The sequence below is a fragment of the Podarcis pityusensis genome, assembly GCF_964106645.2.
Source record: "Podarcis pityusensis genome assembly, chromosome: 2".
Classification (NCBI taxonomy): domain Eukaryota; kingdom Metazoa; phylum Chordata; class Lepidosauria; order Squamata; family Lacertidae; genus Podarcis; species Podarcis pityusensis.
The window spans coordinates 120,230,187-120,242,250 of NC_138029.1; the positions used below are offsets into that span (position 1 = coordinate 120,230,187).

The 12,064-nt window shown below is 42.6% G+C and overlaps 1 protein-coding gene across 1 annotated transcript; it reads right to left on the reverse strand.

The window, feature by feature from the left end:
• Window positions 1–3,200: 3,200 nt before the first annotated feature.
• Window positions 3,201–9,384, reverse strand: LOC308469480 (uncharacterized protein). The gene is made up of 2 exons (XM_080991996.1): window positions 8,244–9,384; window positions 3,201–5,020 (listed from the first exon to the last, which is right to left on the reverse strand). Exons 1-2 carry the CDS (start codon window positions 9,283–9,285, stop codon window positions 3,960–3,962), a joined length of 2,103 nt encoding a protein of 700 aa, XP_080848122.1. The 5' UTR covers window positions 9,286–9,384; the 3' UTR covers window positions 3,201–3,959.
• Between the last annotated feature and the right edge of the window lie 2,680 nt (window positions 9,385–12,064).

Below are 12,064 nucleotides of genomic sequence, written 5' to 3' on the forward strand. Positions count from 1 at the left end.
GAATGTTGGCAGGATTGAAAATTAATAAGGGTAAAATAAAAATGATGGTGAAAAACATGAACGTGGAACAAACAGGTCACCTGCAAAGTATAACGGAAATAACAGTGGTAAAGAAAATAAAATATTTGGGGGTCTGGCTCTCCCTGAAAAACACAAACCTATTCAAGGACAATTATAAAACAACATGGAAAGAAAGAAAGACAAATTTGGAAATATGGGACAGATTGAAAGTGTCCTTCGGGGGAAGGATAGCAGCTGTCAAGATGAGTGTCTTACCTAAGATGCTTTTTTTTATTCCAAACTGTGCCTATTGTTGCCGGATTAGGTCAATTCAATGAGTGGCAAAAAATGATTTCTAGGTTTGTATGGCAAGGGAAGAAACCTAGAATAAAGTTTAAACTTCTGACGGATAAAAAGGAAAGAGGAGGCTTCTTGTTACCGGATCTTAAAATATATTATGAAGCCGCTTCTATAACATGGTTAAAAGAATGGCTTAGTTTGAAGAACACAGACGTATTAGATCTAGAGAGGTTTGGAAATAGATACGGGTGGCACGCGTACCTTTGGTATGACAAGGATGGAGTACACCGAGACTTTCTAGATCATATTATAAAAAGATCATTGTATGAAGTTTGGAAGAGATATAAAGAGTGGTTTGAAAGGAAAACACCATGGTGGCTGTAACCCCAAGAAGCCTTCTCTATGAAAAAATTAAATATGAAAGGAGAATGGCTAGCGCACAGAGACATATTTATAGAAGAAAATAATGTAATAAAGATCAGGCCTTAGGAGGAACTAAAAGATAAATTATCAAGTTGGATGGAGTATCATCAAATGAATGACATTTTCTCAAAAGATAAAAGAGCAAGAGGTTTCGAACAAACCAAATCAATATTAGAAACTGCAGTATTATAAAACAACACAAAAATATTGTCAAAGGTCTGTGAGTTTTTATTAGAATGGTGTACAAAAGACGAAGAAATCAAGAGCGTCATGATTAAATGGGCAATGGATGTTGGCCATAGCATTGAATATGAGAAGTGGATAAAATTATGGAACACTGGACTAAAATTCACAGCATGCACTTTGTTAAAAGAAAATCTGTTAAAAATGATGTACAGATGGTACCTCACTCCAATTAAACTGTTAAGGATGTACAAAACAGGAAACAAGAATTGCTGGAAATGTGGGGTGAAAGAAGGTGATTTCTTTCACTTGCGGTGGTCATGTGATAAGATAAAAACGTACTGGGAAAATATATACAATGAGCTAAAGAAGATATTTATATATATGTTTTTGAAAAAGCCAGAGGCATTCTTGTTAGGAATGTTAGGAAAAGATCTGGTTAAGAACGACCAGAAACTGCTTTTATATGCAACAAAAGCGGCAAGGTTCCTGTTAGCGTAGTTTTGGAAACAGAAGCAATTACCAACAGTAGAAGAATGGAGACAGAAGGTAATGGAATATGCAGAAATAGCCCAACTAACAGGGAATATTCGACAACAGGGTGAGGAAACATTTCAAAAAGAATTGGAAAAATTTATGTTGTATAAAGGAAAGAAAAGATCAAATAGTAAAACTAGTAAAATTGGAAACAAACCTAATAACGGGAAAGATTAAGAAAAGTGATGGATAATGAAAATAATAAGAAGCAAAATGTATAAGGAAGCTAATATAACTAACAGTAGTGGTAAATGAATACAGATTGACAACAAGAATTGTATAAACCTGAGGACTTATTTGTTTATGGATACACTATGCTCAAATATGGAAAATGATAACAATATATAAAATGGAAGAAAATAATGCGATAAAATTATATGTGATATAAAAAGCAGAAGAAAGAAGGAGGCAAGTCAGCACTGAAGAGCAAGTATAATTGTAAAATGTAGTACAATATGTGTATGTGGAGTATCTAATTGAAAAACCAATAAAAACACAAAAGGCAAGAGGCTGCCTTCCGGACCCCACCCCATCTCACCCTCCCAGGGGAAGAAATCTCTCTCCTGCACCCTTCCTTGCTACCCACATTCCTCCTCCTGCACAGTGAGAAATCCCATGTTTTCACTTTCTCATTCTTCCAAAGGGCTGTCATCCTTTGACTCACCCAGGTCCCCTTGGGGCTAAGGACTCTCCCTTAAGCAATCATTGTGTAATATTTAATTAATGCAAAAGGCAAGGGGAAAGAAGCTACCTGCCCGACCCCACCCCAGTTTACCCATCCATGGGAAGAATTCCCTCTCTTGCACTCTTCCTTCTTTGACTCACCCAGGTCCCCTTAGGGATAAGGAACGTCTACACTCGAGGCCCAGAGCAGCAGCCCCTTGTGAGATCAAGTCTGCCTTTCAAATGCCACAAAGGAGAAGAAAGAGGGGAAAAACAGGGACCCCCAGTTCAGAATTTTCTACCCAATCCCAGCATATCTTATCTTGAGTTCTTGGTAGGCTCCAGCTCACCCCTTCTGGTAGATATTGGTGAATTCACTGACTTTCCTTCTTCATCTCAAGCCCCTTCACTGTCCCACTTGGGTGATTGCTCAGCTAAATGGGGCCAGGTGTTAATCGTTTATGTGGGAAGTGCAAAGGCTGCTGGGAATTAGAGTCCACAGAAAAACAAACTGTGGCAGGGCAGAAGTGTGATCTGAAAAGAGAAATTAAACAGCAGAGAGAGAAAAAGAAATGCCCTCTTTTTCCCTCTTGCACTTTGATTTATAGTTTTCTCCTTTTGTTTTTAAATTGTGGCTTGGTTTCACATATTGTCAACATAATAACATCAACCTTTGTAGCTTTCTTAAAAAAAGACTCCTCCTCCTCCGTGTGCCTCCGACACGAGAGGCCGGGAGCCTGGCAACCTGAGAAGAGGCCTTTCCTGAGGTGCCTCCTCACTCCTGGAACGCTCTTCCCAAGGAGGCTCTTCTAGTGTCTTCCTTCCTTATTTTTAGGCACCAGCCTTTCAGCCAATGAGTGAATGCAGAGCTGTGAGTGATTTGTGAGTGGTTTAGATACCAGGCAATAGGAATCCCCCGAGGCCTCAAAAGCTGCTTCTCCCTTCCTTTGATTGTACTTACAATTATTAAAATTATTTTTATTAATCATTATGGTGTGAATGTGTGCTGAGTGTGCTGCAAACTGCAACCTAAATTGGAAAGCTGCGTCCATTTTTGTTGTGAGGAGCCAGAGAAAACAGAAGAGTACAAAATGTAATATTTATACAACTTTATTATTCAGGATTGGTAGTCTCAAAACAAATCTAAAAAGCAGAAGCAGCTACTGTGCCAATTTTACATATCCAACGGGGAAGCCTCTGAAGCCTTTCAAACTTCCCTTCCTTCCTTGGGTCAATCCTTCTCTTTGGTTTCAAAAGCCTAAAGAATCACGTAAATTATCCCCAACATGCTTAATTCAGCCGGATGAATTTATTGGGGAGAAATTCCCAGTGTCAAGAGAGAAAGGTGCTGGTTGACTTTGCTGTGGCCAAGGAAAGAGCTGAGTTTTCTCTAGATTCTCCCAAGAGCAATTTTCATAGCATAACTTACTAAAATGAAGGCACTTTATTATATGTAAAAAAACTTTTCAACTATCACATGGAATCCACACAAACAATAAACAACAACCCAGTTGAGGCAATGAGTTTTAGTCACTTAAAAGACTCAAGAACCTGCCCAAAGCATGTATTATGTGGGTGTATTGGGAGGTTCAGGTAGGGACAGGCCTCTGGGTGGCTCCTGCGACACCCAAAAGATGGACACCGAGGCTGAGGTCACATTCGCACCACCCCTTTAAAGCACATTTATAGCTTTTCTATGGTTTGTTAAAAGAATTCTGGAAACAGTAGTTTGTACTTCATAGACCTACAATTGCCAGCTCCCTTAAGAACTGAAGTTCCCAGGATTCCTTGGGGGGAAGCTTTAAAAGTATTGTGTGGATGCGACCTTCTTAGCATAGTTGAAGTTACACAGTTTAAATCCGCTGTGCGTTCTCACCTTCATGAGGTCTCGATTCATCATCTAAACTCTGACTGAGATTTGAACCCTGGTTGGGCGTCTCCCTTGTGTGGTACTTTTGATGCCTCTTGAGGTTTGATTTACGGGTGAAGCTCTTTCCACATATTGAGCATTCATGGGGTCTCTGCCCTTTGTGAATGCTCTGATGACTAGTAAGGTTTGACGTCTGAGCAAAACATTTATTACAGACTGAACATTTGAAAGGTTTCTCCCCTGTGTGAGTTCTTTTATGTTTAGTAAGGTTTGAGCTGTAATTGAAACTTTTCTCACACTTTGAACATTTGAAAGGTTTCTCCCCTGTGTGAGTTCTCTTATGTACTGTAAGATATGAGCTGTGTGCGAAACGTTTCCCACACACAGAACATTTGTAGGGCTTCTTCCTTGTGTGAGTTCTTTGATGTGCATTAAGGTATGAACTGCGTGCGAAACGTTTCCCACACACAGAACATTTGTAGGGCTTCACCCTTGTGTGAGTTCTTTGATGTGCATTAAGGTTTGATCTCACATTAAAGCTTTTCTTGCACACTGTACATTTGAAAGGCTTCTCCCCTGTGTGGGTTATTTTATGTACTTTAAGGTTCCATTTCTTGCGGAAGCTCTTTCCACAGTCTGCACATTTATGTGATTTCTGTCCTGTGTGAATCTTCTGATGGGCAGCAAACTGCTTCTGATACCTGAAGCTCCTTCCACACTCCAAACAAGTAAATCGCTTCACCTCTGTAGGGCATGTGGGGCTGTTTCCATTGTTTCTGCTCCCACTGCTTATTTCTCCAGACTCTGCCCTTTGAATTGTTTTCTCCTTTGTGGATGTTCTCAAAGCATCTCTGTTTTCTGGTTGTTCTCCTTGCTCAGTGAAGAAGCTACTTTGAGGAACGATGGATTTGTCTGTCTTCCGTTTTCTGTGGCTTCTCTTTTCCCTCCTTGGTCCTTTGTGACTCAGGAGGTTCTGCTCCACCATCTCATCCTGTGCTTTTTTTGAAGATTTCCTTCTGTTCTGTCTCCATTGCACAACACCTGCTGGATAAGAGAGAAGGAAAACATGGATGTTATAGAGAGATGGAAACAGAGTGATTCAATCTAATATATTTCGTATTTTGTTACACTTTTGGGGCCATTGCTGCCAAAGCGGGCAATGAGTTGCCATCATGGGTGACCTTTCTTTCCACTCTGCTCAATATCCTGAGTCTGGTTTTGCCATTGCATCAGATTCACCAGCAAGTTCCTAATCTTTAGAGCGAATACTTTCTCAGTCTGCAGGTGGAAGCTTACATTGCCTTTAGGAAGCATAGCTATATTTTTTGTCCATCATGAGGTTAGATCAAGATTTCTAATTCTTGGTACTTTGAAACTTTTCTAGTGCTCAAGAGCAGACAATACAGCCAAAGTAGCAGACTACGAACATAGGGAAAGTAGTTGTGAACAAATAACAAAAAATCAAAAAGTACCCAGCTAAATTGAAAAATTTGTCTACAAGGCTTACTGTATTTTTCGCTCAATAAGACACCCTTTTCCCCTCCTAAAAAGTAAGGGGAAGTGTGTGTGCGTCTTATGGAGCGAATGCAGGTGGGAGGCTCTGCTCAGCGCTCCCCTTAAAGAGCCGTGTGGAGTGTGTGTGCGGCTCTTGGGGGCTTTTCCCGAGGAGGAAAAGCGCTGCGATCCCGCTGGCTGTCTTGGCTTCTTGCTTAGCCGTGCACAGCCTCTCTCGGGCAGAGGCTTTGAGTGGCTACCCCATAAGCCAGGGCTGCACAGTGATACCGCTTGCTGTCCTGGCTTCTGGGATTCAGATTCCCCCCCCCCCCTTTTCCTCTTCCAAAAACTAGGTGCGTCTTATGGTCTGATGCATCTTATAGAGCGAAAAATATGGTTGGGGTGTGTGTGTGTGTGTGTGTGTGTGTGTGTGTACACACACACACACACACACTGTATACAACTCAAGAACAGTACAGCTTCCCCAGCAAACAGTCCTGCTGTTTCCCCAGCAAGCAGAACCTAAATAGAGTGGGTTCTATGACAGAGCCAAAGTTTCATCAGTGTCCAGTTGCAAGCTTAGATTGGCTTTAGGGAGCATAGCTATGTTGTTCCTCCTGGTTAGAGCAAGATTTCTGATTCCTGATGCACTGAAACTGTCAGGGAACTGCCATCAGCTCAGAGGCGAGTGGTGGAAGAGCAGTTGTGTTACAGGGAGCCTCCGAAGATCTTGCGAAGCAGTTCTTCCTCTGCGAGGAGGGAAGCCCTGCCTCCAGTGGGGAAGGGGCGCAGGGATCAGAAGATGCTAGGGAGAGCCTCAACACTGATCCTGAGCAAAGGGGATGGGAGGCAAGTACCCCTTTGCCAGTGTCCATGTTGTGCAGTAGGTTTGCGCACAGAGAGAGAGGAGAAGGATGGGGGTCACACGACTGTTATGCTGGGTAAGGTATAAGGACCGCCCACTCCCAGATTCTGCTAGCGACTGAGCAGACATGGACTTGTGACGCTCTTCACTGTAAGATAGGTTGTACAGATAATAAAGCCTGGAAAAGACAGGTTGGAGTCTTGCCTGCTTGCTCTTGAGCAACCACACCATCTCCTGACCGAAACTTTTCTAGTTCTTTGGAGTAGAAAATACAGCAAAATACTATGAGCAACAAATGAAACATCAAAAAGTACATAGTTAAACTGAGAAATTTCTGCACAAGCCTTTGTTAGCAATATCACTCTTCTGAGACTGCATTTTGTAATTAGTGGAAATCACACGGTCTGTCGGAAAGGAAGCATGAGAACCGGATATAGTCCTATCTATATGTATTATGTAATGTACTCTGTTCTCTTTCGGTGCTGAATGAGAGAGAGCGTCATGATTCTGTGTCTGTGTAATATAGTGTAAATAAATACATAGTTTAGATCTACAGATGGTTCATTCTTCTTGCTGTGCATTGCCAGAAGATTAGCGTGCATAAATCAAGTTGGTTTATGTCGCTGGAGCGCCCTGGAGAAGAAGGGAATGCCTTTCCAGAGCTATGCTCTCCAGAGGACACTCAGAGATCGGGGGGGCTGCAGATAGCCCAGAACGCTTTCCCAGCAGCCTTACATATATATAAAACTCAAGATCTTGTTTTTATTCCAAATGATTCTGGTAAATAAAGGACCAGGGCAATTTATGGAATGACAAAAAGTACTACCGAGGTTCATCTGGCAAAGGAAAAAACCAAGGATAAAATCTAAACTTTTAATAGATAAAAAAAGAAAGAGGTGGATTCTCAATGCCAGATTTGAAACTCTATTACGAGGCGTCCTGCCTGTGTTGGTTGAAAGAGTGGATAACATTGGAAAATACGGATTTATACTTGGAAGGTTATGATAACAGATCTGGGTGGCATTCTTACCTTTGGTATGACAAAGTAAAAGTTTGTAAAGGGTTTCTAAATCACGCGATAAGAAAGTCAATTTATGAAGTTTGGGACAAATATAAAAATCTGTTAGAATGGAAAACACCATGGTGGCTATCGCCAATAGGGGCACTGAGTGTTAAAAAATTAAATATGGAGGTAAGGTGGGCCACCTACGGTGAGATATTGATGGAAACCGATAAAGGATTAAAACTTCAATCATACAATCAAATAGAAGAAGTACTTATGGGTTGGTTGCAATATCATCAAGTAAATGATATATTTAATGGAGATAAAAGAAATTTAGATTTTGAAAATAAAAAATCTAGATTTCAAACCGAATTGTTGGAGCTCAAAGTTAAATTGGTATCAGAGATGTAATACAGTGGTACCTCGTGTTGCATACACTTCAGATTACAGACTCCGCTAACCCAGAAATAGTACCTTGGGTTAAGAACTTTGCTTCAGGATGAGAACAGAAAATGCGGTGCGGCGGTGCAGCGGCAGCAGGAGGCCCCATTAGCTAAAGTGGTGCTTCAGGTTAAGAAGAGTTTGAGGTTAAGAACGGACCTCCGGAACGAATTAAGTACTTAACCTGAGGTACCACTGTATATAATTTCTTTTTTAAAATTTCTGCACAAGCCCCCCCCCCCCCCACAACTCAAGAGCAGTATTGTTTCCCCAGCAAAGAGAACCTACATAGAGTGGGTTCTATGACAGTCCATTACTTTTAGTGGGTGTACTCTAAGTTGGTGTAGCATGGGATGACCTCAAACTAGCCTTCTGTTCTTGTCATTAAGGCCTGGAGCTCAGAAGGAATTCTGCCCGGGGCATTCCCTCCCCAATATGCATTACCTGGGAGTCCCATTACTTACCAGTATCCATACCTCTCTGAGCTGTGGCTTCACTGGGGGCCCTTCCTTGAAAAATGGGCTTCTGACTAACCATTTCCTCGTACCCAACGCAGGAGTCTTGTTCCTTGGTAGCATTAAGAACGGCTTGGAAAGTAGATTCATTGGGGCCTTTCCATTCTTCTCCGCCTGCAACAGGCTTAACTACATCCTTCCCTGGGTGTGTTTCCTTAGCATACCCAATTCTGATATGGATGATGGGCTTTTGTAGGACACGTTGCTCAGACACAATGCAGATGTCTTGTCCCTTAGCAGCATCAACAACAGTCTGGGCTGGAGGTTCGCTGGGGACTCTGGAGTCTAGTTTGCTGTGAACGGGACTCTCCACTGAGTGGGTTTCCTGCAAACACGCCTTTCTTATACAGTTGTTGGGGTTCTGCCAGATGTTTTCCTCACCCACAATGCACACATCCTTCTCCTTAGCAGCACCAGGAATTGTCTGCACTGTGATTTCCCAGGGAGATCTACAACTTCTTTCATGAAGAAGGGGTACATCCTCCTCCTCCTCCTCGACTGGGTGGGCTTCCTGCTGACCCTCAGTTCTCTTATGGATGATGGGCTTTGGCCTGATGGGTTCGCCATAGACAATGCACAGGTCTGGCTCCTTGCAAGTATCAAGCATCATCATCCTGGCTGTGGCATCAACAACAGCCTGGGCTGGAGTTTTACTTGGGACACTGGAGACTCCTTTGCTGTAAACTGGACCCTCCCCTGAGCTCATTTTCTGCAAACACATATTTCTCTCGCAGGTGTTGGGGTAGTGCCAGATGTTCTCCTCACCCACAATGCACACATCCTGCTCCTTAGCAGTACCAGGAATTGTCTGCACTGTGATTTCCCAGGGGGATCTGCAACTTCCTCCATGAAAAAGGGGTTCATCCTCCTCATCAACTGGGTGGGCTTCCTGCTGACCCCCCGTTCTCTTGTGGATGATGGGCTTTTGCCTGATGGGTTCCCCATAGACAATGCACAGGTCTGGCTCCTTGCAAGTATCAAGCATCATCATCCTGGCTGTGGTCCAACTGGGCTCCTTGCAACCTTCTTCTTAGGCACGGGCGTCTTCTGCTTCGTCTACTGGCTGCCACTTTCCCTTGGCCTGTTCAGGAAAGTAGATTGTTTGAAACAAGGCACCTTGAGAAACAGGAAATACAGAGAATTAGAAGCACACGAGTATCCCCATATGCACACTAGGCACTCTCCATCTTACTGTTTTAGGAAAATAGTTCACAAATGATTCTTTTCCTTCATGACCCTCATATACACAAGAGAATAGTAACTTGACCACTTAGCTCCATACTGTCTACACTGACTGGCAGCAGCTCTCCAGTGTTTCTTACAGGAAGCCTCTCCCAAGTCCTACATGGAGATTCTGGGGATTGAACTTGCCACCTTCAGCAATGCAAGGCAGGCACTCTAACATTGAGCTGCGTTTCTTCCGCCTAAGACGCTTTTAATCTTTGCTCCAGGAAATGTCGCCACCTCCACCTGCAGAAGCCCTAATACACATCCTGTCCGTCTTTTCCTTTCTGTTGTGTATTCTGGGCTGCAGCTCTTCCTTAAACAAGCTACCCCCTTAGTGAAATATGTAAATAACGCAGAACACAAAAGGCAAGAGACTGCCTTCCGGACCCCACCCCATCTCAACTTCCCAGGGGAAGAAATCTCTCTCTTGCACCCTTCCTTGCCACCCACATTCCTCCTCCTGCACAATGAGAAATCCCTTGTTTTCACTCCCCCCTAAGACTCTGTTGATATTTGCTCCAGAAATGTAGATTCCTCCACCTGCAGAAGACCTAAAACACACCCTTTCCCTCTTTTCCCTTCTGTTATTGACTCTGGATTGCAGTTCCCCAAGGACTCTCCCTTAAGCAATCATGCTCCTACTTGGACGCTCCCCCTTAGTGATATGTTTAATTAATGCAAAAGGCAAGAGGCTACCTTCTTGATCCCACCCCAGTTTACCCATGATCTACCAGTGAGCTACCACAGACGTTCGGTGATCTACCGGTAGATCACACTCTACCTGTTGGACGTGACTGCTCCAGAGGAATGCCAGCCTCCTTTGACTCACCCAGGTCCCCTTAGGACTAAGGCAGGTCTGCACTCGAGGCCCAGAGCAGCAGCCCCTTGTGAGATCAAGTCGGCATTTAAATGCCACAAAGGTGAGGGGGAAAACAGGGACGCCAGTTCAGAATTTTCTACCCAAATCCCAGCATGTCTTCTCTTGAGTTCTTGGTAGGCTTCAGCTCACCCCTTCTGGTAAACACTGGTGAATTCACAGGCTTTCCTTCTTCATCTCAAGCCCCTTCATTAACCCACTTGGGTGTTGGCTCAGATAAATGAGGCCAGGTGTTGATCATTTATGTGAGAAGTGCAAAGGCTGCTGGGAACTGGAGTTCACAGAAAAGCAAACTGCAGCAGGGAGGAAGTGTGATCTGAAAAGGGAACTCAGACAGTAGAGATATAGAGATAGATAGAGATATAGATAGATGATAGATAGATAGATAGATAGATGATAGATAGATGGATAGAGATCCTCTTTTCCCTGTGCACGTTGATTTATGGCCTTCTTGTTTTGTTTTGTTTTGTTTTGTTTTGAATTTGTTGTTGCCAGGGCTATTGTTCTCCACCCTAGGATGATGCAGCATTCAGCCATCTCATTGGACATGTAGATGGCGGTACTTAACTGGCCAGCTTAGTCCATTAGCTTAGAAAGAGACGGTCTGACTGGTTCAGCAGTGGCAGCAGCTTCTACTAGATTTTAAACTCACAGATACAGGATCGTAGACCTGAAAGGCACTCATGGGTTAATATGTGGAACAAAGCAATTCGAAACTTGGAGAAAGCGGATATCTAAATTTATCTGGCTGGGAAAGAAACCCAGGATTAAATATAAAATCCTGACTGATGCAAAAGAAAGAGGCGGCTTTTCCCAGCCAGATCTAAAAATTTATTACGAAGCAGCTTGTCTAAGTTGGTTGAGAGATTATATGACATTTGACAATGAGGAGATATGAGATCTAGAAGGTTTCGATAACAGGTTCCGATGGCATGTGGTACGGGAAAGTGAATGTACATAAAGGATTTCTGCACCATTTTATTAGAAAATCCCTGTATGAAGTATGGAATAGACATAAAAACCTGTTAGAAAGAAAAACTCCATGGTGGATTTCGCCATTGGAGGCATTTGCTGTAAAAAAGAAGAATATGGGGAAGGAGTGGGCAACATATAGAGACGTAGGGGAAGAAGTTGACAGCAAACTAAAACTAAAATCATTTGAAGAATTGAGGGGAAAACTAACTGATTGGCTACAATATCATCAATTACAAGATGTTTTCAGGAAAGATTACAAAAGTAATGGATTTAGCAATACTAAATCTAAAATAGAAACAGAATTGTTGGGCAGTAAAAAGAAAGTGATGTCAAAAATGTATAAAGTATTATTAGAATGGAACACAAAGGATGAGGAGGTAAAAAGCACAATGATAAGATGGGCACAAGATTTGGGACACAATATTGCTTTTGAGAGATGGGAGGTAATGTGGAATAAAACAATTAAATTTACTGCATGTGTGGCTCTTCAAGAGAATCTAATGAAAATGATGTACCGTTGGTACATCACCCCGGGTAAGCCGGCCAAAATGTATAGGTGCCAGGACAAATTATGTTGGAAATGTAAGGTGAAGGAAGGGAACTTCCTACATATGTGGTGGTCCTGTGCTAAGGTTAAGGCTTTTGGGGACATTATTTACAATGAACTAAAAAAGATACTAAAATATAACTT

Bases quoted from the DNA above. Each gene is read 5' to 3' on its own strand.
- LOC308469480 (XM_080991996.1), bottom strand. From the start codon at position 9,285: ATGATGATGCTTGATACTTGCAAGGAGCCAGACCTGTGCATTGTCTAT. The intron at 5,021-8,243 runs GTAAGTAATGGG...TCTCTTATCCAG, and splicing joins TCAGAGAGGTATGGATACTG to CAGGTGTTGTGCAATGGAGA.